This window comes from Pristiophorus japonicus, chromosome 6 (genome assembly GCF_044704955.1).
Source record: "Pristiophorus japonicus isolate sPriJap1 chromosome 6, sPriJap1.hap1, whole genome shotgun sequence".
Classification (NCBI taxonomy): Eukaryota; Metazoa; Chordata; class Chondrichthyes; family Pristiophoridae; genus Pristiophorus; species Pristiophorus japonicus.
The window spans coordinates 178,681,616-178,706,447 of record NC_091982.1 but is presented as its reverse complement, the minus strand read 5'-3'; the positions used below and the strand labels follow the sequence as shown (position 1 = coordinate 178,706,447).

Below are 24,832 nucleotides of genomic sequence, written 5' to 3'. Positions count from 1 at the left end.
TGGGCCTTACACTAAACATCCGTAAGACAAAGGTCCTCCACCAACCTGACCCCACCACACAGTACTGCCCTCCAGTCATCAAAATCCACGGCACGGCCTTGGACAATGTGGACCATTTTCCATACCACGGGAGCCTATTGGCAAGGGCAGACATCGATGACGCGATCCAACACCACCTCCAGTCTGTCAACGCAGCCTTCAGTCGCCTGAGGAAGAGCATGTTTGAAGACCTGGACCTCAAATCTGGCACCAAGCTTATGGTCTACAGGGCAGTAATGATACCTGTCCTCCTATATGGCTCAAAGTCGTGGACTATATACAGTGGACACCTCAAAACGCTGGAGAAGTACCACCAGTGCTGCCTCCGCACGATCCTGCAAATCCACTGGAAGGATAGACGCACTAACGTCAGTGTTCTCGCTCAGGCCATCATCCCCAGCATCGAAGCACTGACAATACTCGACCAGCTACATTAGGCCGGCCACATCGTCTGCATGCCTGACACGAGATTCCCTAAGCAATCGCTCTACGCTCTACTCGGAACTCCTACATGGCAAGCAGGCCCCAGGTGGACAGAGGAAACATTTCAAGGACACCCTCAAAGCTTCCTTGATAAAGTGCAACATCCCCACCGGCACCTGGGAATCCCTGGCCCAAGACTGCCCAAAGTGGAAGAAGAGCATCCATGAGCACTGAGTCTCGTTGCCGAGAGCATGCTGAAATCAAGTGCAGACAGCGGAAGGAGCGTGTGGCAAACCAGACTCCCCACCCACCCTTTCCTTCAACCACTGTCTGCCCTACCTGTTACAGAGACTGTAATTCCCGTATTGGACTGTACAGTCACCTGAGAATTCACTTTTAGAGTGGAAGCAAGTCTTCCTCGATTTCGAGAGACTGCCTATGACGATGATGACACCCTTCTATCTTCTACTCACATGTGAAGTAATTTGAGACATTTATATGTACCATATAAGTGCAGGTTCTTGTAATTTATTTGTTAAAATTTACTGAATAGCAGCTGACATTTAGATAAGGACCGCTATCTTTGTTACATTTCCAAGGTGCACCATTGCAATGGTATTCTATTACTGAGCCTCCACTTGCCCCCTATGTGGGTGGCTGTACAAGCAATGCTTCAGCTTCCTGGTCAGTCTCCTCTTCTGCCACTACTTTAGCCTATTTCTCCTCTTCAGTCTGCTCTAGGGCAGTGCCCCTTTGCAGGGTGAAGTTATGCAAAACACAGCAGACTACAATAAACCTGGAGACCATGGCTAGATTGCATTGGATACACCCTCACAAATCTTTGTTTCAGCATCCCAATAGTATGTTCCACCAAGACCAGAGTGGCTGCATGTGCCTCATTCCCTCCAACTCGTGACCATGTGTTTTTCAAAGAATTAATTTGCCAGAGCAGCAGTGGTCTCCTAATGGCCACCAATCCAGTCTTACTAGCCCTTCAAATAATGGTGACACAATTGTTGATCACAAAATGAACGAATCACGAGAGCTACCAGGATAGCAAGCATAGATGGGAATGATTCTCTGTGGTCATGCCACGCATCTGTTACTTGCATGTTGCATCTGTGAATTTCAGGCTGGGAGATTTAACATCTTTTGTTGCTTGAAAGAATCCTGTGGCAGATATAATTTAATGCAGCTGCACGTTGATGGAACGGAAGCCCTTTCTATTCATAAAGATGAATGGCACTGGAGCCCATATGGCCACGAGTGCCATTGATAATGCCCTGCACTTTGGAAAAGCCAATGTTTTAAAAGTACAAGGCTCATTTATGCTGCTGGCTGTTTTCTATAGGAATATTAATAAAATCACTCAATCCAGCATACAATGCATGTTACCTGCATGATGCTATGGTGAATTGTAGGTTGAGAAATGTAATACATATCTTATCTCGTTGCGTGGAAGAGCCTCATGTGTCTGTCAGTCTGGCTTAGTGAAAACCGTTACAATAGACACTTTATAATGCTTCTATCAGTACAGTGGCTATTCTGTTACCAGACGAAATTGGAATGGGTTATTTGTTTCTTACATACTGTAGTGACTTAACTTTGGATCTACCATAGATGGCAATGACTAACAATGCCCATTGGCATAAGGGAAATAATTGTTTATTTTTCTGAAGGTAAGCCACGGGATACTAGCATATTTATCTGAAATCCAGTTTCCATCCAGTTGTTTTAACACAGTTATTAACTTGTTTTAAATAATTACTTCATTATATGTTATCAAGTACTCAACTAATGCATTTTGTTTTTTAAAAATTCTCTTTTCTGTTAGGCTGATGCCATCTATGACATGATTGGTTTTCCAGATTTCATTTTAGATACAAAGGAGCTGGATGAAGTTTATGATGGCGTGAGTAAACATATTCTAAAAGGATTGAGACACTGACGGTTTTTTTTTTATTGTTGGTTTCATTTATCATTTTTTTTGCTGAGTCCAAAACTTTTGAATCTGTCCAAAAAAGACATATATAATGCAGCAGTTAGTCAGTCTGATGGGCCTTAGGAATGAGGAATGTTTAATTTAATCTCAGTAACCAAAATGACCATTAGATGATGCTTTCTGACCTACAATGGCTCCCAGTTAAACAACGCATCGATTTCAAAATTCTCATCCTTGTTTACAAATCCCTCCCTATCTCTGTAATCTTTTTCAGCCTCACAATCCCACAAGATGTCTGCACTCCTCAAATTTTGGCTCTTGAACATCCCTCATTATAATTGCTCAACTATCGGTGGACGTACATTCAGCTGCCTGGGCCCTAAGCTCTAGAACTCCATCCCTAAACCTCCACACCTCTCTACCTCTCTTTCCTCCTTTAAGACACTCGTTAAAACCTACCTATTTAAACAAGCTTTTGATCATCTGCCTTAATTTCTTCTGTGGCTCGGTGTCAACTTTATCTGTTTGTCTGTAACATTGTTGTGGAGTGCCTTGGGACGTTTTACTATGTTAAAGGTGCTATATAAATAAAAGTTATTATTATTATGATAGGGAAAGAAAGGTAAGGTTTCTGTAAGATTTGAAATGAACTAAATGGCAGTTATGCTTACTCTATATAAAACTGCTACCTTCTACAATGGTTAACAATGGATTGAATTTACTAAATGCAATCCATCAAACAAACCATGCACAAAAACAAATATTTTGAAAATGACCACGTTTATTGAATGCTTCCACCAACTATGACTTGATAATATTTTTAAATTATACCTAAATATACAATTTTTTTAAACTGCCAGAAATTGATATACATGTGAACATTTCCTGATACCTCTGTCAGTGTGATACAGAATATCCATCTATATTCATGTTAAACTCAGCTACATGTGAATTGATATACAAGAACATTGTTAGCAGGTCCAGACTTGCACAGTACTGGTCATGTTGTACCATCAGCATCATAGGCAGTCCCTCGGAATTGAGGAAGACTTGCTTCCACTCCCAAAGTGAGTTCTTTGATGGCTGAACAGTCCGATACGAGAGCCACAGACCCTGTTACAGGTGAGACAGACATTTGTCGGGGGAAGGGGTCAGTAGGGCTGGTTTGCCACACGCTCCTTCCGCTGCCTGCGCCTGGCCTCTTCATGCTCCTTGCGTCGAGTCTCAAAGAGCTCAACGCCCTTGCGGATGGACTTTCTCCACCTCGGGCGGTCTGCTGCCAGGGTCTCCCAGGTGTCAGTGGTGATGTCGCACTTTACCAAGGAGGCTTTGAGGGTGTCTTTATAACGTTTCCGCTGCCCTCCTTTGGCTCGTTTACCCAGAAGGAGCTCCGCATAAAGCATTTGCTTAGGGAGTCTCGTATCTGGCATGCTTACTATGTGGCCTGCCCAGCTAAGCTGATCGAGTGTGGTCAGTGCTTCAATACTGGGATGTTAGCCTGGTCGAGGTCACTGATGTTGGTGCGCCTGTCCTCCCAGGAGATTTGCAGGATCTTGCAATTTGATGATTCCTTTTTTTAATGATCATCTACCTACCACAGGTAAGCCAAACTTTATGTGTACAAATCACTACAAAAGTGAGAAACACTATTTCATGTCTCAGAAACACTCCCTTTGTTTCTGCATGCTTTTTTCCAAAATTCAGGAACATTGTGATGTTGGTTGTGTTACTAGATTTTCTGTCATTTTAAAGGGAAAATTAATCCGATAAAATTTTAGCACTTCGGCTGCCAAGGTCCTGTATTGTTGGGCACAAAGGCCTAAAGCCTACTGTGCATTTGAGGCAGTGTAAAATAGTTGTGAAACACTTGAGGTGTTAAGACCCTGCACGTCAAATGTACGCAAGGTCCAACACATGGAAACCTTTGTTTCAGCATCCCAACAGTGGGCTCCTGAGTGTAGCTGGAATGACTGGGGGGCGGGGGGCGGGGGGGGGGTTTGTATAAAACAAAATATAAATTTAGACCAGGTTGGCCCTCTCCTTATGGGAACACTTTTCTTTACGACCTCAATGTTTATTTGGCCATCAATGGGCAATTCCTGAAAGGAGATGGATGCCCTTAACTGTATTTTTTCTAAAGTGGCAGCGCTTCACTGACTGCTAGCGCCCAACCTTTCAGCCCCCCACCACAATAGCGCACCAAAGTGCCACAAAAATATTTAAATCAGCTAACTGCAATATTGTGCGAGATCAGCACATTGGGGCAAAGGGTGCGTGCATCGCCTGAGGAGCAACAGTCCCAGTGGCCCCACTTGGGACCACATTATCTATCCCATTGTTTAAGAATCGTCAATGGTATTTGGTGAATAACAAATGAAGGTTAGTTCCGTGTAAATTTAGTATGTCTCATTCATCAAATGCACTTATCATCTTCTAATAATTTGTGTCTTTCCATTTTTGCACCAGTATGAAGTATCAGAGGATTCGTTCTTTCAAAATATGTTAAATTTCTACAACTTTTCAGCCAAGGTTATGGCTGACCAGCTTCGGAAACCACCTAACCGAGACCAGTAGGTGTCCTGAAATTTCTGTTCACCTTACATGGCAATACTATTTCTTGAAGTATAAAAAAGGGAGAAAATAATATGTAAAGAATGTTATCAGTAAAGAGGTTCCCTTTTGCTTTTAACCTTTTTGTTAAAAATGGTATTTTAATTAACCAAATCGCCTGGATAAGGTTGTAAACAAGGAAATTTGATATACAATTCTGTAATTCTTTCTCCAGCAAATGTTATGATAAAATTGCCCATTTTAAAAGTTGCTGAGGAATTTTAATATGCTGGATAATGTTGTGCTGTTTATTCATGAAGAATATTACAGGAATAGATTTCACAAATTCACACGCCGAGAGCACATACTGAGAATTCAGCTGTGGAGATCAGTGGGCCCTGCAGGGTTTTCTTTACCTTTTAATAGCCAGAAATTACTGTAGGGCCCACTGACCTGCACGCCCAAGTTCCCAGTATGCAATCCAGGGACAAGGAGCACAAATTCTTATAATCTACATTTACAGGTACATTTTGAAAGATGCAGATAAAAGTAAGAGGTTTAAGATGTTTATGTTTATTGAAACTACTCAAATATTGAATTTGTTTTCTGTGAAACTTTTACAGTTATGATATCAGTAATGTTTTACATTTTGCATTAATATTTAAACAAATGTATGAGCTGGAAATAAATTTTAAAAATAGTTTTGATACAGAATTTGCTCGTGGGAATAAGTGGCTAAAATTAGAAGAATGATCTGCAAGCAATAACTTTTCAAAACACACCCTGAGAGTGAATTGTTGTAAAGATATGTTGCTAAGAATAATAGATTTTTATATCCTTTTATATGTAATCAAACAAAAGTCCCCTTGAGTACATATTTTATCTGTCAAAATATTCATTAAAGGAAGGTAACCTACATACAATTTACCTGAATAATAACGATAACTGCACAAGATCATTAATTCTGTATGGAGCCTTTGGGACAATTAGAAACATAGAAACATAGAAAATAGATGCAGGAGTAGGCCATTCAGCCCATCGAGCCTGCACCACCATTCAATAAGATCATGGCTGGTCATTCCCTCAGTACCCCTTTCCTGCTTTCTCTCCATACCCCTTGATCCCCTTAGCCGTAAGGGCCATATCTTTTGAATATATCCAATGAACTGGCATCAACAATTCTCTGCGGCAGGGAATTCCACAGGTTAACAACTTTCTGAGTGAAGAAGTTTCTCCTCATCTCAGTCCTAAATGGCCTACCCCTTATCCTAAGACTGTGTCCCCTGTTTCTGGACTTCCCGAACATCGGGAACATACTTCCCGCATCTAACTTGTCCAGTCCCATCAGAATCTTATATGTTTCTATGAGATCCCCTCTCATCCTTCTAAACGCCAGTGTATAAAGGCCCAGTTGATCCAGTCTCTCCTCATATGTCAGTCCTGCTATCCTGGGAATCAGTCTGGTGAACCTTCGCTGCACTCCCTCAATAGCAAGAACGTCCTTCCTCAGATTAGGAGACCAAAACTGAACACAATATTCCAGGTGAGGCCTCACCAAGGCCCTGTACAACTGCAGTAAGACCTCCCTGCTCCTATACTCAAATCCCCTTGCTATGTAGGCCAACATACCATTTGCCTTCTTCATCACCTGCTGTACCTGCATGCCAACTTTCAATGACTGATGAACCATGACACCCAGGTCTCGTTGCACATCCCCTTTTCCTAATCTGCCGCCATTCAGATAATATTCTGCCTTTGTGTTATTGCCCCCAAAGTGGATAACCTCACATTTATCCACATTATACTGCATCTGCCATGCATTTGCCCACTTAGCTAACCTGTCCAAGTCATCCTGCAGCCTGTTAGCATCCTCCTCACAGCTCACACCGCCACCCAGCTTAATGTCATCTGCAAACTTGGAGATATTACACTCAATTCCTTCATCTAAATCATTAATGTATATTGTAAAGAGCTGGGGTGCCAGCACTGAGCCCTGCGGCACTCCACTAGTCACTGTCTGCCATTCTGAAAAGGACCCGTTTATTCCGACTTTCTGCTTCCTGTCTGCCAACCAGTTCTCTATCCACGTCAGTATATTACCCCCAATACCATGTGCTTTGATTTTGCACACCAATCTCTTGTGTGGGACCTTTTCAAAAGCCTTTTGAAAGTCCAAATGCACCGCATCCACTGGTTCTCCCTTGTCCACTCTATTAGTTACATCCTCAAAAAATTCCAGAAGATTTGTCAAGCATGATTTCCCTTTCATAAATCCATGCTGACTTGGACTGATCCTGTCACTGCTTTCCAAATGCTTTGCTATTTCATTCTTAATAATTGATTCCAACATTTTCCCCACTACTGATGTCAGGCTAACTGGTCTATAATTACCCGTTTTCTCTCTCCCTCCCTTTTTAAAAAGTGGTGTTATATTAGCTACCTTCCAACCCATAGGAACTGATCCAGAGCACAATTGTTGAAGTTCATCCATGTGATCTTTAAATGTTTGCTATTGCCTATCCACCGTCAACCCTTTAAGTATCATTTGCCAGTCAATTCTAGCCAATTCACATCTCATACCATCAAAGTTACCTTTCCTTAAGTTCAGGACCCGAGTTTCTGAATTAACTGCGTCACTCTCCATTTTAATAAAGAATTCTACTATATTGCCATTCTTCCCCAAGGGCCCTCGCACAACAAGATTGCTAATTAGTCCTTTCTCAATACACATCACCCAGTCTAGGATGGCCAGCTCTCTAGTTGGTTCCTCGACATATTGGTCTAGAAAACCATCCTTAATACACTCCAGGAAATCCTCCTCCACCGCATTGCTACCAGTTTGGTTTGCCCAATCAATATGTAGATTAAAGTCACCCATGATAACTGCTGTACCTTTATTGCACGCATCCATTATTTCTTGTTTGATGCTGTCTCCAACTTCACTACTACTGTTTGGTGGTCTGTACACAACTCCCATCAGCGTTTCTGTCCTTTGGTATTCCGTAGCTCCACTCATACCGATTCCACATCATCCAAGCTAATGTCCATCCTTACTATTGCATTAATTTCCTCTTTAACCAGCAATGCCAGTCCGCCTCCTTTTCCTTTCTGTCTATCCTTCCTAAATGTTGAATACCCCTGGATGTTGAGTTCCCAGCCTTGGTCACCCTGGAGCCATGTCTCCGTGATGCCAATTACATCATAACCGTTAACTGCTGTCTGCACAGTTAATTCGTCCACCTTATTCCGAATACGCCTCGTATTGAGGCACAGAGCCTTCAGGCTTGTCTATCTAACACACTTTGCCCCTTTAGAATTTTGCTGCAATGTGGCCCTTTTTGCTTTTTGCCTTAGGTTTCACTGCCCTCCACTTTTACTTCGCTTCTTTTTATCTTTTGCTTCTGCCCCCATTCTACTTCCCTCTGTCTCCCTGCATATGTTCCCATCCCCTTGCCATATTAGTTTAACTCCTCCCCAACAGCACTAGCAAACACTCACCCTAGGACATTGGTTCTAGTCCTGCCCAGGTGCAGACCGTCCGGTTTGTACTGGTCATACCTCCCCCGAACCGGTTCCAATGTCCCAGGAATTTGAATCCCTCCCTTCTGCACCACTCCTCAAGCCACGTATTCATCTGAGCTATCCTGCGATTCTTACTCTGACTAGCACGTGGCAATGGTAGCAATCCCGAGATTACTACTTTTGAGGTCTTACTTTTTAATTTAGCTCCTAGCTCCCTAAATTCGTCTCGTGGGACCTCATCCCGTTTTTTACCTATATCATTGGTACCTATATGCACCACGACAACTGGCTGTTCACCCTCCCTTTTCAAAATGTCCTGCACCTGCTCCGAGACATCCTTGACCCTTGCACCAGGGAGACAACATACCATCCTGGAGTCTCGGTTGCGACTGCAGAAATGTCTATCTATTCCCCTTACAATAGAATCCCCTACCACTATAGCTCTCGCGCTCTTTTTCCTGCCCTCCTGTGCATCAGAGCCACCCATGGTGCCATGAACTTGGCTGCTGCTGCCCTCCCCTGATGAGTCATCCCCCCCCAACAGTACCCAAAGCGGTGTATCTGTTTTGCAGGGGGATGTCCGCAGGGGACCCCTGCACTACCTTCTTTGCACTGCTCTTGCTGTTGGTCACCCATTCCCTATCTGGCTGTGTACCCTTTACCTGCAGTAAGACCAACTCACTAAACATGTTATTCACGTCATTCTCAGCATCGTGGAGTAAATCCACCCACAGCTCCAGTGCCGCAGTGCAGTCTGTCAGGAGCTGCAGCCGGATACACTTCCCGCAAATGTAGTCGTCAGGGTCACTGGAAGCATCCCTGACTTCCCACATATTACAGGAGGCACATAACACGTGTCCGAGCTCTACTGCCATGTCTTAACCCCTAGATTAACTTAGTTTGGCAACAATAATACTAAAGGTTACTTACTGATAGGGAAAAGAAAAAGAAAAACTTACCCCTTGGCTGTGACGTCACCTTTCGATTTCTTTCTACTTTTTTGACTTCTTTCCCTGCAGCTGCACCGGCTGGCCTCGACGAACGCTGGGCCTTTATAGGCCTTCCGAACTCCCCAGACTTGTGCTGCTCCAAGCTCCCGCCTCCTCGACGAACGCTGGGCCTTTACAGGCCTCCCGAACTCTCTGGACTCGCGCTGCTCCGAGCTCCCGCCTCCTCGACGAACGCTGGGCCTTTACAGGCCTCCCGAACTCTCTGGACTCGCGCTGCTCCGAGCTCCCGCCTCCTCGACGAACGCTGGGCCTTTATAGGCCTCCCGAACTCTCTGGACTCGCGCTGCTCCGAGCTCCCGCCTCCTCGACGAACGCTGGGCCTTTATAGGCCTTCCGAACTCCCCAGACTTGTGCTGCTCCAAGCTCCCGCCTCCTCGACGAACGCTGGGCCTTTACAGGCCTCCCGAACTCTCTGGACTCGCGCTGCTCCGAGCTCCCGCCTCCTCGACGAACGCTGGGCCTTTACAGGCCTCCCGAACTCTCTGGACTCGCGCTGCTCCGAGCTCCCGCCTCCTCGACGAACGCTGGGCCTTTATAGGCCTCCCGAACTCTCTGGACTCGCGCTGCTCCGAGCTCCCGCCTCCTCGACGAACGCTGGGCCTTTATAGGCCTCCCGAACTCTCTGGACTCGCGCTGCTCCGAGCTCCCGCCTCCTCGACGAACGCTGGGCCTTTATAGGCCTCCCGAACTCTCTGGACTCGCGCTGCTCCGAGCTCCCGCCTCCTCGACGAACACTGGGCCTTTATAGGCCTCCCGAACTCCTCGGACTCGCGCTGCTCTGAGCTCCTGCCTCCGCGACGAACGCTGGGCCTTTATAAGCCTCCCGAACTCTCTGGACTCGCGCTGCTCTGAGCTCCCGCCTCCTCGACGAACGCTGGGCCTTTATAGGCCTCCCGAACTCCTCGGACTCGCGCTGCTCTGAGCTCCCGCCTCCTCGACGAACGCTGGGCCTTTATAGGCCTCCCGAACTCCTCGGACTCGCGCTGCTCTGAGCTCCCGCCTCCTCGACGAACGCTGGGCCTTTATAAGCCTCCCGAACTCTCTGGACTCGCGCTGCTCCGAGCTCCCGCCTCCTCGACGAACGCTGGGCCTTTATAAGCCTCCCGAACTCCTCGGAATCACGCTGCTCTGAGCTCCCGCCTCCTCGACGAATGCTGGGCCTTTACAGGCCTCCCGAACTCCCCGGACTCGTGCTGCTCCGCGTTTCTGAGAGACGCGATAAGGCAACTTGTAAATAAAGTTCTTTCTTCGAAAGTGACTGGTGCATTAATGAACCAGAATTAACAATGGTTCAAATACTTAATCCTATGCCTTCCTTTTGACTATAGGTGGAGCATGACACCTCCTACTGTAAATGCATATTATCTGCCAACAAAAAATGAGATAGTCTTTCCTGCTGGTATTTTGCAAGCACCATTCTATGCCAGAAGCAGTCCAAAGTAAGTACTTCCCCTTGTGTTTTTCAGTGCCATGATATCTTCATTAAACTTTCATCACATAAAGATCAGATCAAATAACCAATATTTATTTTCTTTTTACTAGGTCTCTGAACTTTGGTGGCATTGGAGTGGTGATGGGTCATGAATTAACACATGCCTTTGATGACCAAGGTATAGCAATCGATACAAGCCCAGAAATTCCAGCAGCATAATGACACTGCCATAACTTTGCAGGCATGAACTTGCGGCGCCCATCTGGCCTCGCCATGACCCCACCGCAAATCACAGCGACAGGATTATTGAAGTATTAGGAGTGGACATCATAGAATCATAGAAAGTTACAACATGAAAGGAGGCCATTTCGGCCCATCGTGTCGGTGCCAGCCAACAAAGAGCTATCCAGCCTAAGCCCACTTTCCAGCTCTTGGTCCATAGCCCTGTAGGTTACAGCACTTCAAGTGCACATCCAAGTACTTTTTAAATGTGGTGAGGGTTTCTGCCTCTCCCACCTTTTTAGGCACAGTTCCAGAACCCCACAACTCTCTGGTAAAGAAATTTCTCCTCAAATCCACTCTAAACCTTCTGCCAATTACTTTAAATCTATTCGCCCTGCTTTTTGCCCTCTCTGCTAAGGGAAATAGGTCCTTTAAATCCACGTTATCTAGGCTCCTCATAATTTTATACACCTCAATAAGGTCTCCCCTCAGCCTCCGCTGTTCCAAGGAAAACAAACCCAGCCTATCCAATCTTTCCTCATAGCTAAGATTCTCTATGCCCGGCAACATCCTCGTGAATCTCCTCTGTACCCTCTAGTGCAATCACTTCTTTCCTGTAATGTGGTGACCAGAACTACATACAGTACTCTAGCTGTGGCCTAACTAGTGTTTTATACAGTTCAAGCATAACCCCCCCCCCCTCCCCCCTCCCCCCCTTGTATTCTATGCATTGGCTAATAAAGGCAAGCATTCTGTATGCCTTCTTAACCACCTTATCTATCTGTCATGCTACCTTCAGGGATCTGTGGACCGGCACTCCAAGGTCCCTTTGTTCCTCTACACTTCTCAGTTTCCCACCATTTAATGTGTATTCCCTTTCCTTATTAGCCCTCCCAAATGCATTACCTCACACTTCTCCGGTTTGAATTTCATTTGCCACTGTTCTGCCCACCTGACCAGTTTATTGATATTTTCCTGCAGTCCAAAGCTTTCTTCTTCATTATCAACCACACAGCCGATTTTAGTATCATCTGCAAACTTCTTAATCATGCACCCTATAGGCAGTCCCTCGGAATCGAGGAAGACTTGCTTCCACTCATAAAGTGAGTCCTTTGGTGGCTGAACAGTCCAATGCGAAAGCCACAGGCCCTGTCACAGGTGGGACAGACATTCATCGGGGAAAGTGGGGGGATGGGACTGATTTGCGGCACGCTCCTTCCGCTGCCTGCGCCTGACCTCTTCACGCTCATGGCGTTGAGATTCGAAGAGCTCAACGCCCTCCCGGATTCACTTTCTCCACCTAGGGCGATCTTTGGCCAGGGACTCCCAGGTGTTAGTGGTGATGTTGCACTTTACCAGGAGGCTTTGAGGGTTCATTGATGTACACCATAAAAAGCAAGGGACCTAGTACTGAGCCCTGCAGAACCCCATTGTAAACAGCCTTCCAGTCACAAAAACACCCATCAACCATCATCTTCTGCTTCCTGCCTCTGAGCCAATTTTGGATCCAACTTACCACTTTGCCCTGGATCCCATGGCCTTTTACTTTCGTGACCAGTCTGCCATGTGGAACCTGATCAAAAGCCTTGCTAAAATCCATATACACTACATCAAATGCACTACCGTCATCTACACTCCTTGTTACCTCCTCAAAAATTCAATCAAGTTTGTTAGACATGACCTTCCCTTAACGAATCCGTGCTGACTGTCCTTGATTAATTCATGTCTTTCTAAATGAAGATTTATCCTGTCCCTCGGAATTCTTTCCAATAATTTTCTCACCACCGAGGTTAGGCTGACTGGCCTGTAATTACTCAGCCTATCCCTTTCTCCCTTTTTAAAAAAAGGTACCACATTAGCAATCCTCCAGTCCTCCAGCACCATACCCTGGAGCCAGACAGGATTGGAAAATGATGGTCAGGGCCTCTGCTATTTCCTCTTTTGCTTCGCTTAACAGCCTGGGATACATTTCATCCGGGCCTGGAGATTTGTCCACTTTCAAAGCTGCTAAACCTCTTAATACTTCCTCTCTCACTATGTTTAGTTCATCTAATATTTCACATTCCTCCTTCGATAGCAATGTCTGCTTTGCCCCTCTCTTTTGTGAAAACAGACGCAAAGTATTCATTAAGAACCCTACTGACGTCTCCTGCTTCCACAAACAGATTACCCTTAAGATCTCTAATAGGTCCTACTCTTTCTTTAGTTATCCTCTTAATCTTAATATATTTGGGTTTTACTTGATTTTACTTGCCAAGAATTTTTCATGCTCTTTGCTTTCCTAATATCCTTTTTAATTGCACCCCTGCACTTTCTATACTCCTTTAAAGATTCTACAGTATTTAGCCCTCAGTATCTGTCATAAGCCTCCCTTTTTTTCTTTATCCTACCGTGTATGTCCCTAGACATCCAGGAGGCTCTAGAATTGTTAGTTCTACCCTTTTTCTTTAAGGGCACATATTTGGACTAAATCCTCCGGATCTTCTCCTTGAATGCCCCCCACTGCTCTGACACTGATTTACCTTCAAGTAGCTGTCTCCAGTCTCATATGGCTAAATCCCATCTCCGCTTAGCAAAATTTGCTTTTCCCTAATTTAGAACTTTTATTCCTGGTCTATCCTTGTCTTTTTCCATAACTACCTTAAATTTAACTGAATTATAATCACTAGCACCAAAATGTTCTCCCACTGATATGCCTTTCACCTGCCCAGCTTCATTCCCTAAAACTAAGTCCAGAAGCATCCCCTCCCAGGCATTCTGGACCTGCATAATTTTGGAACAGCACAATCTCTCTCCATTGGGGATAGCACACGTTAAAGCTCATGAAAATCTTGTATGATAAAATCATATTCAAATAGCAATGGATCTATCTGGAATTAATTACCATTTGATATGGCATTGAGAGGCCCACATGCAGCCCTGTATGGCAAGTACACCTGCTTTGTGAAAATGTACTTGTTGCTTGCTGTATGAAAGGTGTAACTGACAGGGAGTCTGGGGATACCAATAGACACACCAACAAATGTAATGTTGGGACAGAGAGGGAGCGGACGACATGTCCCTCCGTCAGAAGTTCTCGTAACGAGTAAAGAGCCAAATCCTGCAGAAATGCCTTCTTTCCCAATTTCATGCTATTTCCTCCATTGATTTCCCCCACATAAAAGAACAGAATTTCTAGGCCACAGTATGTTGTAGTAATGGTTGTGTAGTGTTAACTTTATTTTTTCTGTATAACAAGAAGTTTTCTTGTGCAGGCAGAGAATATGACAAAGATGGTAATTTACGACCATGGTGGCAAAATTCTTCAGTTGAAACTTTTAAGAATAAAACTGAATGTATGGTCAACCAGTACAACCAGTACACAGTAAATGGAGAACATATCAACGGAAAGCAGACATTGGGCGAAAACATTGCAGACAATGGTGGCCTCAAAGCTGCATATCATGTAGGCTGATCATTTTTATATATATATATATTTTTTACGCATAATAATGTGAAACAATTGATATTGTAAATATATCCAGTATTGCTTACACACAATTCATTTTCAGAAGGTGTTCTCGGGATTGGTAGCATAGTGGTTTTGTTACTGGACTTGTGGTTCTTGGAGATCAATCATCACAGCCTCAGGACATTGTTGCAGGAGTTCCTCAAGGCAGTGTCCTAGGCCCAATCATCTTCGGCTTCATCAATGACCTTCCCTCCATCAGAAGATGTTTGCTGATGATTGCACAGTGTTCAGTTTCATTCGCAACTTCTCAAATAATGAAGCAATCCATGCCCGAATGCAGCAAGACCTGGATGATACTCAGGCTGATAAGTGGCAAGTGACATTCAGGTTGATAAGTGACAAGTAACATTCACGCCACAAAAGTGCAAGGCAATGAATATCTCCAACAAGCAAGAGTCTAACCACCGTTCCTTGACATTCAACATTGACGCATTCCCCTCCATCAACATCCTGGGGGTCACCATTAACCAGTAACTTAACTGGACCAGCCACATAAATACTGTGGCTACAAGAGTAGGTCAGAGGCTGGGTAGTCTGTGTGAGTGTTTCACCTCCTGATTCCCGAAAGTCTTTCCACCATCTACAAGGCTTGTCAGGAGAGCGATGGAATACTCTCCACTTGCCTGGATAAGAACATAAGAAATAGGAGCAGGAGTAGGCCATTTGGCCCCTCGAGCCTGCTCCGCAATTTAATAAGAGCATGGCTGATCTGATCATGGACTCAGCTCCACTTCCCTGCCCACTCCTCACAACCCTTTATTCCCTTATTGTTCAAAAATCTGTCTATCTCCGCCTTAAATATATTCAATGATCCAGCCTCCACAACTCTCTGGGGCAGAGAATTCCATAAATTTACAACACTCTGAGAAGAAATTTTTCCTCATCCCAGTTTTAAACGGGTGGCCCCTTATTCTGAGACTATGCCCCCCCCTAGTTTTAGTTTCCCCTATGAGTGGAAATATCCTCTCTGCATCCACCTTTTCGAGCCCCCTCATTATCTTGTAAGTTTCAATAAGATCACCTCTCATTCTTCTGAACTCCAATGAGTATAGGCCCACCTTATCTTCATAAGTCAACCCCCTCATCTCCGGAATCAACTCAGTGAACCTTCTCTGAACAGCCTCCAATGCAAATATATCCTTCCTTAAATACGGAGACCAAAACTGTACACAGTACTCTAGGTGTGGCCTCACCAGTATCCTGTACAGTTGTAGCAGGACTTCTCTGCTTTTATACTCTTATCACCCTTGCAATAAAGGCCAACATTCTATTTGCCTTCCTGATTACTTGCTGTATCTGCATACTAACTTTTTGTGTTTCATGCACAAGGACCCCCCAGGTTCCTCTGTACTGCTGCACTTTGCAATTGTTCTCCATTTAAATTATAATTTGATTTTCTATTTTTTCTCCCAAAGTGGATGACCTCACATTTTCCCACATTATACTCCATCTGCCAAATTTTTGGCCACTTACTTAGCCTGTCTATATCCTTTTGCAGATTTGTTGTGTCCTCCTCACAATTTGCTTTCCCACCCATCTTTGTATCATCAGCAAAAGGCTACATTGCACTCGGTCCCTTCATCCAAGTCATTAATATAGATTGTAAATAGTTGAGGCCCTAGCACTGATCCTTGCAGCACCCCACTAGTTATTGTTAGCCAACCGGAAAATGACCCATTTATCCCGACTCTCTGTTTTCTGTTAGTTAGCCAATCCTCTATCCTGCTAATATATTACCCCCAGCCCCGTGAACTTTTATCTTGTGCAGTAACCTTTTATGTGACACCTTATTGAATGCCTTCTGGAAATCCACATTCACTGGTTTCCCCTTATCCATCCTGCTCATTACATCTTCAAAGAACTCCAGCAAATTTATCAAAACATGATTTCCCTTTCATATAACCATGCTGACTCTGCTTGATTGAATTATGCTTTTCCAGATGTCCTGCTACTGCCTGCTTAATAATAAAGGACTCCAACATTTTACCGACGACTGATGTTAGGCTAACTGCTCTAGAGTTTCCTTTTTGTCTGCCTCCTTTTTTAAATAGGAGTGTTAAATTTGCATTTTTCCAATCCACTGGGACCTCCCCAAAATCCAGGGAATTTTGGTAGATTACAACCAATGCTTCCACTGTCTCTGCAGCCACTTCTTTTAAGACCCTAGGATGTAAGCCATCAGGTTCAGGGGACTTGTCCGCCTTTAGTCCAATTATTTTACCGAGTACTATTTCTTTAGTGATAGTGATTGTATTAAGTTCCTCCCTTCCTATAGCCCCTTGATTATCCACTATTGGGATGCTTCTACCATGAAGACCGATACAAAATATTTGTTCAACGTCACTGCCATTTTCCTGTTCTCCATTATTAATTCCCCAGTTTCATCTTCTAGGGGACCAATATTTACTTTAGCCACTCTTTTCCTTTTTATATAGCTGTAGAAACTCTTACTATCTGTTTTTATATGTTGTGCTAGTTTACTTTCATTATTTACGAGTGCAGCTTAACCAACACTCAAGAAGCTTGACACCATCCAGGACAAAGCAGCCCGCTTGATTGGTACCCCATCCACTACCTTAAACAGTCACTCCCTCCACCACCAGCACACTGTGGCTGCAGTGCATACTATCTACAAGATGCACTGCAGCAACTCGCCAAGGCTTTTTGGCAGCACCTCCCAAACCCGTGACGTCTACCACATAGGACAAGGGCAGCAGACGCATGGGAACACCATCAACTGCAAGTTCCCCTCCAAGCTACACACCATCCTGACTTGGAAATATATCACCATTCCTTCATCGTCATTAGGTCAAAATTCTGGAACTCCCTCCCTAAAAACACCGTGTGAGTACCTTCACCACAAGGACTGCAGCGGTTTAAGAAGGTGGCTCACTACCACCTTCCCAGGACAATTAGGGATGTGCAATAAATGCTGGCCTTGCCAGCAACATCCACATCCTAGGAACGAATAAAAAAGTACTATCTAAGACATTTGTTCAGAAAAAAGACAGACAGCTTAAAGGAATGGTCAGATAGGTATCAGATGGAATTCATTGCAAAGTAATTTTTTGGGAGATAGAACAATGAGAGGAAGCATACCCTTAACAATAAACTCTTAATAACATGGTGAATAGTTCTTGCAGAGACATAGGTGTAGAAATTCTTCTTGAACAGTAGTATAAAACAGGCTGTATATTGTCAGCTGCCCATTATACTTCCTGCCTGATATTGAGTCCCATTGCCTTTAATAGAACTGAATATCAAGCGTGGGCATTTAACAGGCGGCCAATCCGATACCGCCTGTTTAGTGCTACCACCCAAGACAAATTATTATCCTATAAATCTTTAAAATTGGAAGTGGAGATAGAAAACACCTGTTGGATTAGCACATCTGGAGCAAGAAGAGATCAGAATGGGTTGTTGAGGAACTAAGTTGACATGTGATTTGCAGTAGGAATGATATTGGGTTTAATTATCTAGTTCACTGTCACATTACATGCAGTGCATCAGCATGAGAAGGAAGAGAAGCTCAATGTAACAATGAACTGCGGTTGCCACTTGCCCTCTGACTTTCCTATCTCCCACAACCTCTCTGTCTCTCCAGAGGCTCCAAGGCTTCCTTCTCAAATGGGTTAGGAGGGCAGAGGTTGTGGGAGCTATTACAAGTGGCCAACCTTTCCCATTGTTTATTTCTCCTTCAAGGAGACTGGTGATGGAGTCTACAGTTGAGTCAATAGATGAGTTTTAGTGGTTGTGACTGCGCTGATGGGAGTAGAGTTCAATCCTGGACGCACATATACGGGTGCACATACCGCATTGAAAGCCAGATATGGCAACTAGATGAGTTGCCTTGCGTGCCAGGCGCTTGGCAGCCAGATCGCACAACTTTGCAGCCTCAAATTAATTCAAACCGACTTAGCAAACGGGACGCCATCACGGTCTGTTGGTGGCTGTGTCTTCCAGGTGTCTTTAGTAATAATGTAGGATTTTAGGGTGGTCTTTAATGTGAATTTATAGCATTTGATCTGCCCACCTCTGTTACGATATATGGACTGCAGCTCGAAGCATTGAGAATTCTACAGTCAGGCGTGTGAATGACAAGTCCAGACCAATGCAACTGAACACTTTCGAAGACACAAAGACATCATTGTTCTGCACGCTGTTCTGTCAATTGATGCCAACGATACATCACAGCACAAGTGGAAATGATCAAGTCATTTGATGTAAGGGCGGTAGCAGATTAATAAAGTAGATCCATAAAATAGAATGGTGAGGACAACAGCTTGGTTATATAGTGACCTGGGAACAGATTGGAAGCCAGACTGAACGGATTCATATAGGGAGTTTGGGGTGAGATTGGCATAGAGCTTGGAGGCAAGGAGACATCCAAGGATCTTACAGAGGAAAGGGAGATGGGAGACAGCTGACAGTGGAGAGGGCAGATGAGTTGAGCGTGAGCTTTTTGAGGAGGGGGTTGAGAAATCTAGTATGGATCTTGTTTTCATTTCTTAGTTACATTCCTGCTCATCTTTATGTTATTAGTGTGGTTTAACAGATTTGTAAATTGGCTGTAAGCTAACTATGTTCTATTAACATTTCAGGCCTACAAAACATGGGTGAAACAGAATGGAGAAGAAAAAATATTGCCTGCTGTTGAATTGACCAACCACCAGCTCTTTTTTGTAGGGTTTGCACAAGTAAGAATTGTGAAAAGTCGATAAATTGCAACAAAATTGCTTAACTTATTTTATTCTCCCCATTTAAGTACTGTTAGTGAGTTTTTTTAAACTTCACATTGAATATATTTTTTTGAAACCCTGTTTAAAAATCACATCACTTTACAATTATGCTCTCCAGATAATGTATACAATTGCTCTGTCAACTATTTTAACAGGGAGGATCAGTTGAAAGGTATTTGTAGAGCACTTACCATTTTCAACTGAGGGAGAGGGATTTGAAAAAGGTTTGACATTTCACTACAGTGAATATTGTGATTAAAAACAGAATAGAATTCTGTACTTAAGTGAAAAACGGAGACACACTTGATAGTATCCGAAGTGACATAAGAAATGTAAGTTATAAACTTAACTATTGTTAGTTGCTTTTAACAATTACAGAAATACCCGAGTCTAAAGTCATAATCACTGTACTAATGTTCATAGTGTAATTTCAAGGAAAATATGAAAGAAATTAGTTAAACTTAGTGGACTATTGTAACATTCCTGTAGTGAAATTGTGTTCATAGGCATTGTTACATAAGGCGATAGTGCATGTATTATTTTGTTTGCGCTTTTGATTTTTTAGGTTATAGATATGTAACGCTGATGGATTTAATTTCTGTTACCTAACAGGTGTGGTGCTCAGTGCGTACACCAGAGAGCACACATGAAGGCCTTATTACAGATCCACACAGCCCAGACAAATTTCGGGTTATTGGAACATTATCAAATTCCAAAGACTTTGCTGAACATTTCAATTGTCCCGTGGGGACCCCAATGAATCCTGGAAAGCAGTGTGAAGTGTGGTAGTTGTGGATGTCCTAATGATGGAACTTTACACTGGATAGTTTTCACATCAAATTAAAAAAATATACTGAAACACTGACCTAAGAGGAAATCATGATAAACGATAACACACATTATATCACGCACTTTTTTGTACCACAGATGTTAAAAGATTATTAAATGTTAAAAATACGTAGTACATGTCTGCGTGTTTCACTAGTCTGTGGTGACAAAACCTAACCTCTTAATACAGTAGAACAATCTTTGGCTTCTTTCTAAGGAGGAGATAAGAGTGACATATTTTGTGTTTTAGAGATCTACATGATCCAGGGTATGGGTTGTAGATCCATGTTTGTTTCCCATGCAGAGTGGCAGTGTTCATATCATTACAGAATACCTTGAAACTGTGATTTTTTTTGTACCATCAATTGAACATTGTAGCCTGTTGATTGGCACACATGGGGGTAGATTGTGAAATATTTTGTCTTAAGTCTTAAGTCTATTCCTACAGTACCACGCAAAAATGAAATTGCCCAAAATAACTTGAAAATAAATTGTACCTGTTCTTGTGAATTAGATATTATAGCAAACTGAATAACGATCTTAGCCAATCATTGATCATTTATTTTGTATCTCATCTATTGTTTGCAGTGGAAGAGCTTAGGTATTGAAATCCACTTTGTCTTTATTATAACATCCTTGCTAATACTGTAACAGAGCAGGCAGGGAGACCTAATTATACTGGTAGTTTGCATCACTGTAGACATTTGTGCATATGTGCTCAAATTCAGATTGTGATAAAACAGCAGAAAAGAGAATTCTGTAATAAATGACAGAGGTGCACTTTGTATCCAAAGTGAAGTAAGAAATTATGAACATTGTTAAAAGTAAATAAATTAACAATCACAGAAATAGCTAAAACATCACCTTAATCTTTGCAAAGTAATAATCTCACTTTCTAAATGAAATGCTCTATGAAAAAATTATTGAAGATTGAAAGGCAACCAAAATAACTGAATCTTTGAAGAATCCTGTTACGTTAAGTTGTAAAACATCATAGAAAAAAGGAAAGATTATGAACAGTAGAAGGCAAGGGAGAGTAATTGGCATTAAAATAACAAATTGCAGGACAACCAAACTGAGTGGAAAAATTTAAAGACTATGGGAAGTATGAATTTTACTTTGCTTTGCTACCCAGAGCTGTCCTTCAATCTCAACCTACACTTTGAGTGAGCATCACCAATTATCTCCTGAGGTGATATATGCAGCACTTCATTACTGTGTTGATTAGCATCTCTGGAACATCTATCTTATTGGCCAGGCAAATTTCCATCTTAAAGAAGGTCAAATGATAGAAGACGGCACTGCAAGAAAGCAACTACTTTTGAAATTACAGGGAATCGAGAAAGATAAAAATTGCATTACTATAGTGGATTTGTAGACCCTCATTAGGAAGATGGTTCAAAGTAAGTAATTTAAAAGCGATACCTAGGTGGTAGATGTGAAAAACGTACAGCATATTGTATAACTACATTATTGATTTTTCTTTTCCACAGCCCAAAGATAGTTATGTTGTGGCGACCACTTGTACTGTAAGAAATGCTTTTTTGATTAATCCACTGCCTTTTACATTATTGCTTAGATCTGGCTGTTGTTAGAGCTGTCTTCATCTTTACATTAGAGCTGAGATATAATTGTCCACTTTTCCTCTTAATAAAGAACTTGTATTTATATAGCGCCTTTAACATAGTGAAACGTCCCGAGGCGCTTCACAGGAGTAGTATGCGATTTAAAAAATTTGACACCAAGCCAGATAGGGAGAAATTAGGGCAGGTGACCAAAAGCTTGGTCAAAAAGGTAGGTTTTACCATTATACGACTTGACCATGAAATATGGAGAGCCGTGAGTAAAGGTTATACTTTTGGGCAGAATTATCCTTTATTCAATTATGTTATCCTTCACATACTACATTACCTATCCTCCTTCCCTATAGTTGTTCATCAAATATTACTGGCCTACTGTTTTGGTCATCATGTCTATAAAGTTTAATGGTTAATTATTTTAAGATCGTGGCTAATTAAAGTTGCCTTTTCTGTCAAACGTTTACTTCAAAAAACCAAAGACATACTACTTTCTATACTGATTGGCTGCTTTGGTCAGAGGAATGGTAGAGGGCTGAGAATGTGTGATTTAAATTCAGGATGTTAAGTTCCTTAAAGAGATATCCTTTATATTGACTGCCAATACCAATATGTCTGGTGCATAATTTTCCTTTGAAGGACCACTGCTTTAAGAGGTCTAATTTTTAAAGCTGAGACTTCTAACTTTTTGAGAGATTTTGCCTCCCCATGCATTTTAATTCTCATCGCTCATTACACTATCGAGGAGAAAGCAAGCAGTCTGCTCCTCCACCTCTGCCAATTTAAAGTAAGCCATCAAGAAATGCAGAAAGGCTTTTCAGGATGATTCTTGCAATTTTTCCCATCCTTGCAGGAAAATGTCTCCACCTGGAACCTCTCCATAATGGCACAGCTAAGACCAGGAACTGAGCTTATAGAGGACTGGTGCAAATCATACAACTCCACGGTACAGCTGGGCATCAATGCACTGTGCTACTTTGCCTCAAGGGCCAATAATGTACATTTTTTTCTCGTTGATTATAGATACACACAGCCTTGTATTTTTCCCTTTTGGGGCCTTTATTAAGACCACAATGAAACCCATGCTTCTGTTCAACAGCCTTGCTGAGGCTATCAGGAGTAAGTTGAGTGTAATTCCCAAAGTAGCTTCGAAATGCCTGACACATAACCCCAAAATTGTTTTTTTAATGTAACAGCCTGCCCTGCCCCCCACTCTCCAGCTCAATTTGTCAGCGTAAATGTTTGAGGCAAAAACCTGGTGGATCTGGAATCCATTTCAACTGTGCCCCTCTCCCATGGAATTATGCTCCAGTTTTGCCCCCTGATGGCTGGAATTTCCACCCTAAAATGTATTCAGGTTCATGAATTTCAATATTCAATAGGAATGACCATGATTGTCAGAAATCTGAAAAAAAAGAACACGTAACCCAAACAAAAGATGATTATTGCAACAGACGATCATTTCTACTCATCAATATTTTATGTAATAAGCAGGTTAAATGTAAAACTGATTCAATAGTTGTATTTATAAAGGTTTAATATTTTCATACAAAATCTAGTAAGCTATTACTTTTTGCTGCTTATCATTTACTGGTTGAGATTCATGTCTGAAACAGCCAATCTTTCTTTCAAATGTTATTTATTAGCGCACATAATTATATGTTCAATAATAGTGATAAGCTTTACAAAGCATTTGAGCGGCTTTTGAAAAATTAGGTAATTGAAAGATTTGGGTTAAGCAATTGGTTTAAAGTCAAAGAAACAGACTAGATTTAAAAAATCTTGAACCTTGGATTACATTAACAAGCTATAAGCCAAATATTATTTTTTTCATACTGTCATTGTTTTCATTTCTACAGAAGTTTTTAATTTATCTCAAGATTAGAATGATAGCACATAAGGGTTTCTGACTTGGTGCTCAAGCAGGGAATACTACTTGCTAGAATTGCCCAAGTTTCCACTATGAGTTTCCCACTGAGAGCATGAAGTCATAAAATTAACACTAAATTTTATACCACTGTGTTTGAAATGCATATATTGTTACGATGATATACCTGATTTTAACGGTCTGTTATTTTGTATTTAACCCTGGAACCCAAGACATGCTATCAGTTTAGAATGTCTCATATTAGTGTGATTCACTGTCACGCGAATACTTCAGACATTGAGTTTTGTGCTCCAAATCTTTATTCTACACTATCTCTTTGGGCAACTAATCTTTGAATCCAACCAGTTTCTTTTTGAAAATGTCATACTGTCAGAAAAGCCTTAGTATCTTGAAAAGATTGTTGATTGCTTCAGTTTCTGTGGAAACATCAATGTAGAGTGAGTGGTATTAAAGCAGCATTTATATATACCTTAATAAAACTCTCTGAATGTCTTACAATCTCACTGTGTTGGTTGCTGAAGAATATTTTTGCCATCTAAAGATATTGAGATTGGTTCCAGGCTCGTTCAAACGCACACAGTTGCTGCTGTTGCATGTAAGCTCAGAATGCTGCATTTTAAAGTATTTCTGTAGAAAATGGTCACTAACAGACTACTTTTACAGAGACTCAAAAGATGAGAGGAACATCTTGCAAAAATTTCACATCTGCCACCAGCACACTCTGTTTTTGCTTTGATTAAATATTAAGGCACTATAATAGTGACAGCAAATTTAAATGTATTCTCCTTCATACCTTTTAATCCTAGTGAAGCCCTATAAAAAATTGGATCCTCCATTTTCTTGAGTAAACTGGTTTAGAAAGTATATTGGAAATTAATTAATGTTCCTCTGCAGTGATATTCAAAAAGATAATCTTACTACTGGACTAAATACTTTTTCCGAGTGGGTGCTTAAAAACCTTTAGGATTGGCTACTCCATAATGATAAGCATTTTAATATTTGACAATATAGCCCTCCAGTGGCCATTTGAACAACTACAATATACCATTAGTAGGCTTGGACGAAATTGCCTTCACAACCCAGGTCTCCTTAGCAATTACAAAACAATCCTATCTCCTAGTAGAAATATCATAGTGAAACTCCGAGAGA

At 42.3% G+C, this 24,832-nt stretch overlaps 1 protein-coding gene across 3 annotated transcripts in view; it reads left to right on the top strand.

Annotated features, from left to right (window-relative positions):
• LOC139265893 (endothelin-converting enzyme 2-like) overlaps positions 1 to 23,353 on the top strand; it is a 254,719-nt gene extending 231,366 nt beyond the window's left edge. For all 3 annotated transcript variants that reach the window (XM_070883439.1, XM_070883441.1, XM_070883440.1), the window contains 7 exons: positions 2,297 to 2,374; positions 4,871 to 4,974; positions 10,815 to 10,925; positions 11,029 to 11,096; positions 14,395 to 14,585; positions 19,253 to 19,348; positions 20,003 to 23,353. In XM_070883439.1, the coding sequence (XP_070739540.1) occupies positions 2,297 to 2,374; positions 4,871 to 4,974; positions 10,815 to 10,925; positions 11,029 to 11,096; positions 14,395 to 14,585; positions 19,253 to 19,348; positions 20,003 to 20,179 (825 nt within the window). In that variant the 3' untranslated portion in view covers positions 20,180 to 23,353. The remainder of the gene's footprint in view (positions 1 to 2,296; positions 2,375 to 4,870; positions 4,975 to 10,814; positions 10,926 to 11,028; positions 11,097 to 14,394; positions 14,586 to 19,252; positions 19,349 to 20,002) is intronic.
• Positions 23,354 to 24,832: the final 1,479 nt, after the last annotated feature.